At 51.2% G+C, this 6,000-nt stretch overlaps 1 protein-coding gene across 4 annotated transcripts in view; it reads left to right on the forward strand.

Annotated features, from left to right (window-relative positions):
* Usp39 (ubiquitin specific peptidase 39) overlaps nucleotides 1–6,000 on the forward strand; it is a 35,145-nt gene extending 29,145 nt beyond the window's left edge. For all 4 annotated transcript variants that reach the window (XM_026414132.2, XM_026414133.2, XM_077791761.1 and 1 more), the window contains 3 exons: nucleotides 3,274–3,409; nucleotides 4,790–4,876; nucleotides 5,579–6,000. In XM_026414132.2, coding sequence (XP_026269917.1) covers nucleotides 3,274–3,409; nucleotides 4,790–4,876; nucleotides 5,579–5,626 — 271 coding nt within the window. In that variant the 3' untranslated portion in view covers nucleotides 5,627–6,000. The remainder of the gene's footprint in view (nucleotides 1–3,273; nucleotides 3,410–4,789; nucleotides 4,877–5,578) is intronic.

The following is a 6,000-nucleotide window of genomic DNA, read 5'->3' on the forward strand; positions in this document are numbered from 1 at the left end:
CGGGATCTTTTACTCCTCTCCTGTCTCTGTGTTGGGGTGGCCAACTGCTGCCTGTACTTGCTCTCTTGATTCATTCTTTCCTTTGCAGACGATTTTAATTATCTACTTTCTGAACTCCTCTGACATTTCATCTGCTGTGCAGTCAATGGAATCTGTTAGTGCATTAGCTGGTGTGTTTCCGGCACTTTCTTCTTTTGTTTATTCATACTGTCTGGGTGTCTTCCTCTCCAGCAGTGTGGATTTGAGGTATTACTGTTCCTACCTTGTAATCTTGTAGTGCCCCTGCAGGTCACCCACACCTTGCCTGCAGGGACCTGGGCAATGGCATTGTAGGTCCTGGCTCTTGTAGGGGAAGGCCACCCCACATTCACTGGTAGATGGGGTGTAGCGCCCGTGGTGCGTGCACAGTCACTTTGCCCCTATCTCGCGGCAGTCTCTGCTTCTCCCTGGATGAGGTGTTATTTCAGAACTGGCCTTCTGTGAGTGGCCACAGTCACCAGCCTGTTCCTGGTAGCAGTGTGGTGTTGGCTGCAGGGCAGCCCCTAGGGAGGACTGTGGACGGCCGCCTGCTCAGTTGCACAGAAGCTCCCTGCCCGTGGTCTTCCATGAGGGCCAGAGCATGTTTGTTTCCCCACCAGTTGCATTTGGTACTTTGGGATTGACTTCAGCAGTTTACCCTTCAGAAAGTTGTCTGGAGCAGTGAAGGAATGGATGGCTTCTTAACTTGGCAGCCTTTAGGGGCATCGCTATGTGTGATGAGTTCTGGAAACCCATTCTTTAATTACTTCACACATTGGAATTACTTTGAGAATAATGTGGTGTGGTGATCCAGACATCCCTCCTTCTCAGAAGGACCCGTTTTGTGCCTCAGTCTTTTGTGTTCTATTCGTGACACATTCTCTGTTGGAGAATCATCCATCTTCCAGTGGTGGGTGGTGCCCTCTGGTCACTGGAGATGGAGTTTTCTGTGTGCAGGTTTCAAGTTTCACATTCAGCTATCTAGACCACAGGAGACTGTTGTCCCAGCTGGATCTGTTGTTATGGTGGGAGATGTACTTTGCTCCTTTGCCCGCTTTCTGAGCAGTTCTGGTCCAGTCTGAAATGTGAGAGTAAACACTGCAAGGTCACCCAGCTCTAGATGGCAGTTCAGGCTGAACAGGAACACCCGGGAGTCCGCTCTTGGCAGCCTGCAGGCAGCTGCTGTCTAGCTCACGGACTCTCTTAGGATGCGTGTTAAAGTCAGGTTTCATAGTGTGTACTTCTGCTGGCTGGCTGTATAGTCTACTAGATGCCATCTACCATTAGAAACAGCTCCCTGCATAGAGAAAGGTCCAGAACAAAGCCACAGCCTTGTTTATTACCATGTGGTTCACTTTTAAAATCCCTTTGTGTTATTGAACTGTGGACACCCTGGCGTAGACTAAATTCAGAGGAAGAAATGTAACCGGACGTGACAGGCTAGAGATGCAGAGCTCTTAATGAGTGTGGAGGAGGCCTTGGGTCAGGCACTGGACATGCCACCATTCGTGGTTTCTTGTGAGTCCTCCTCGAGATGGCACTGCTGTGTTTCATGTTACGAGTGGCAGCATCAGGATGATTTTTCAGAGATTGGAAATGTGATGTCATCTTATTTGTGCCTTGTATTTTATGAATATTTTGCAGGTTCTAAAAAATGATCTATTTTCCCTAAAATTACATAGCATGTTGGTTCTCTCTCTCTCTCTCTCTCTCTTTTTGTGTGTGTGGGGCTAGGGATTGAACCCAGGGCCTTGTGCATGCAAGGCAAGCACTCTACCAACTGAGCTGTATCCCCAGCCCAAGCATGTTCTCTTAATATTCATCTTAACTGCTGGGCACAGTGATGCACGCCTGTAATCTAGCACGTGGGAAGCTGAGGCAGAAGTATCATAGGTTGGAGACTGGCCTCAGCAATTTAGCAAGGCCCTAGGCAACTTAGTGAGATCCTATCTCAAAATAAAAAATAAAAAGGACTGTGATATAGCTCAGTGATAACATGCCCTGGGTTCAGTTGCCAATACCCCCCACATACCCACACACACAAGAAATATTCCTGTTAACCGTTCTATTAAACTATTTGAAAGTGCTTAATATTTGACAATAAGCATTTTGGGTGGGGGCACTAAGGACTTTAACACTGACCTATATCCGCAGTCCTTTTAAAAACTTTTTTTGAGAAAGGGTCTCACTGAGTTGCTGAAGGTCTCACTAAGTCGAGAGACTGGCCTTGAACTGGAAATCTCCTGCCTCAGCCTTGCGCATTGCTGGGCTCCAGATGTATGCCACTGTGCCTGGTGATAGTAGGTGTTCATTGTAGCACTTAATTTGCAATAAAAAAAACTGATAGAATTCAACACAAAGTACAGGATAAAGTTTTATTCTAGGTATCAGAGTTTTATTCTTGATATCAAGAATGCTCTCCACATTTGAATGTGAAGTTTCAGATATTAAGAACAAATCTAATGTCTCTGAGTCCCAATGGGAGGAACCTAGTCAGTTTCTTTTGGCAGTTGGAATGGAGAAACTTGGAAGCTATGGGTGGTCAGGGTGTGGGTCAGGTGGAGGAGAGAAAGCCAGGTGCAAGTGAGAGGGAAAGTGCTAATGGCAGGAGGAAGCAGAGCAGGGCGGCGGCTCCTTGGACCCTGCTCCTTCCTCAGTGCCTGGCTTCAGGTGCGATTCCTGTCTGAAACCTGAACACGTTCCCTTTTGTGCCGAAGCTACCTTAGTGGGTAGTTACTTGTAACCACTTGGCAACTTACTTGATTGAAAGAAAAACAAGAAAGTGAGGTCTTGAAAGTAACTAAAAAGTCTGACACTCTGCCTGGGTGTCATACTGAGACTGGGTGACAGGTGGCAATGTCCATCCCATATGTGGTGCTGCTGTAGTCCTGCGGCTGCATGCCAGGTGGGTGGCTCACACCTGCCGGCTCACTACTCCTTGCACTCCTGGAGGAGACAGTGACCCTAGCCCTGGTGATGAAGATACTCACGGTGTGGCCCTGAGGCTCGTGGCTGAGCTGAAGCCAGGGTTCTCGAGGATGTCGGCCGAGTCAGGCCTGTACCTAGAAGATGCTTTTCCTTCACAGTCTGTCCTTATTGGCAAGTTTTATGATGCCAGCTGACCTAAGCGTCCAGGGCTCTTGGAGCCTGCCCACAGCTGGGGTCCCAAAATGGTCAGCAGCTTTGTGGTCCCTATGTGGACAGTCCCCCTGACTACAGCTTGCTGTGATGTTCTGCTTTGTCTTCCCACCACAGGAATGTGGATCTGAGAGAATATTTGTCTGAAGAGGTCCAGGCAGTGCACAAGAACACCACCTACGACCTCATCGCCAACATTGTGCACGACGGCAAGCCCTCTGAGGGCTCCTACCGCATCCATGTGCTGCACCATGTGAGTGGCCAGCGCCTCCTGCAGGAATGGCGTGCCCCTTAGGCACGGCCTGCCCTTGGGACAGCATTGAGCATCAGTCGGTGGTTTAGGGCGGCAGGCACGCTGGGGAGCTTTTTAGAACCCTGAAGCCTGGGCTCACCCAGGTCCACCAGGTGGGGGCCAGTGGTACTGCTGGAGGTCCCACAGTGCACTGGATGCCCTGCCACAGAGACTGTGGTCCAGAACGTCCTGCCAAGGTTCAGAGACTCTGGCTCCTGGAGGTGGAGAGAGGCATGGTGGTGTAGGTTTCTGGAGGTTCTGGTGAGCAGCCAGGGTTGAGACCCTGTCCCCACCAGAGTCCCACCTGGCAGAGTGGGTTCTCAGCCCAGGCGTTGGCATCCCTGAGTGCAGTGGGACTGCAGAGGCTCAGCCTCCTCAGCCCACAGAGCTAGAACCTGCACTTAACAGACCTGATCTTTAGGAATTCAAACTTCAAGAAGCACTGGTTTAGAGACTTTTTTTTTAGCTCACAAGTTTGTGAATTTGTCTCAAACTGAAAACAGAAAACATGAACTGAGATATATTTGGTATCAGATTTTTAGCATAAATTGTTCTAATCCGATTAGTCTCTTGGAATGTGGGTTTAATAATCACTATGTGTGTTTATCAGTGCTATTCTGAGTGCTAGGACGCATACCCAGTGCTTCCTGTATGTCTCATTTCTGTCCTTACACACAAACCCAAGGCAGATGTAGTCTCTTCTCTACAGATAAATTGAGGCTCAGCATTGAGTAATTGTCTGAAGTCAGCAGAGCTGGGATTTGGTCTTTGGCCTCAGAGCACAGGCCATGGCCAGGGGCCCAGGGCTGGCTTGCTTGCTGTCCTCTGTCTGCACTCTTGGAGTATCCAGGAGATCTGCCGTGTCTGTTCTGTCATGCTGCTCTCAGACAATGTGAAGGTGCGGCAGGAGGACTGCTGCAGGAGCTGCCTGGCTCTGGAGCACAGGGAAGCCTGTAGTGAGGTAGTCTCACTGGCATTGCTGGAGCAGTGGCAAACAGTGGCAAACAGTGACCCCCAAAAACACTTCCCTTGACCTTCTTTGCTGCTCTTCTTGGGGGAGGTTCTCCTCCTAGCCAACTCTGGCCCCTCCTGCCTGAGTGTGTCTGCTCTGTCACCAGCACAGGAGGAGACAGCGAGGGTGAGCATGAGAGGCAGCCTCTTCCTGCTCTTGGCATCTGCCCAGTTTCTTCTTAGGAGGTGGGCAGGGGTGTGTGAGCCTCTGCTGCAGGAGTCAAGGTGGCTGAGTCCTGCCCTCCTCCCTTTGCCTCTGTGGCAGGGTCTCATGACTCCGGGGTATGGTCCCTTCCTTCTGCACTGACCCAAACTTTCTGCCGTCTGCAGGGCACTGGCAAGTGGTACGAACTGCAGGACCTGCAGGTGACGGACATCCTGCCCCAGATGATCACACTGTCGGAGGCCTACATTCAGGTGGGTGTGGGCAGGGTGGAAGTGGACTGAGAGGGAGGGAGCCCCAGGAGGTTCTGAGAGAGGCTCAGCTGATTACCTGGTCCAGAAGGTCAATCAGGTTTTCAGAAGAGAAGAGTAGGGGAGTGTGAGAATCTGTGAGTGAGCAAACTGGGTTGCGTTTGTGGCCAGGACCCTGAGCTCTGCCCAGGGCCCCGGCACAGCCAGTCAGCACTGTGCTTTGTCCATCTCTGTTTTGGAGTGCTGACTGTGTTATTTTGACTGCTCCAGTGGAGTGAGTGCCTTCGAGGCGGGGTCTTCCTTTGTAACTACTCTAGTTAGAAGATAACAGAGGGAAGACTGAGATGTGAAAAGCCGTGCCTTTGTAGAAGAGAAGGAATGAGTGTTGGAGAGGTGACTGTCTCCTCTGTGGCTTCCTCCTGGGTTGAGACTTGGCCATGCCTCTTTTGGGCTGTGGGGTCTTTTGGTGCCTGGGATCACTCCTAGGGCCTTGGCATGTGAGTCGTGCTCTACACCTGAGCTGCACTCCCAGCCCCTGTGGGTCCTTTTTTAGAAAGGAGCTTTGAATGGAAGGTAAGAAGAGGAAAGGCTGGGTGGGGTCAGGGAATAGGGACTGAAGGAATGTCCTGGCTGGTGATGGTGGCCAACGCATGGTTGGGTGCCAATTGCCCGCTGCGGATGGAGAAACGTCCTCTTTCCTGACAGATATGGAAGAGGCGGGATGCCGGGGAGACCAACCAGCAGGGGGCATGAGGCGGGCCAGCTTCCCCCTGAGGACAGCCCAGTGAACAGGACCAGAAGTGGAGCCGAGCAGAGGCAGGCTGCAGGTGCCGTGGGTCCTAGCTACGCCATGCATTGAGGGGCCCTCCACCAGTCCTATAGAAAGCGCTCCTCCCTCCTTCCTGCCGTCCTCTCAACTGCAGCAGGCTGAGTGCTTTGCAGGTGGCTGTCCTTTCTCTTTAACAGCTGGTGCACTGAAGGGTGGATGATTCCTCGTAGACGTCAAGCCTCAGGGTTGTGGGAGTCATATCATGAAGCCAGTCACGCCTTCTCCTCCAGGGAGGTGGTTCTCTGTGGTTCCCTTAGGTCCTATGGGTTTTTGGATGGATTAAATTCTCTGTTTTTAA

This window comes from Urocitellus parryii, chromosome 12, assembly GCF_045843805.1.
Source record: "Urocitellus parryii isolate mUroPar1 chromosome 12, mUroPar1.hap1, whole genome shotgun sequence".
In the NCBI taxonomy this organism is placed as follows: domain Eukaryota; kingdom Metazoa; phylum Chordata; class Mammalia; order Rodentia; family Sciuridae; genus Urocitellus; species Urocitellus parryii.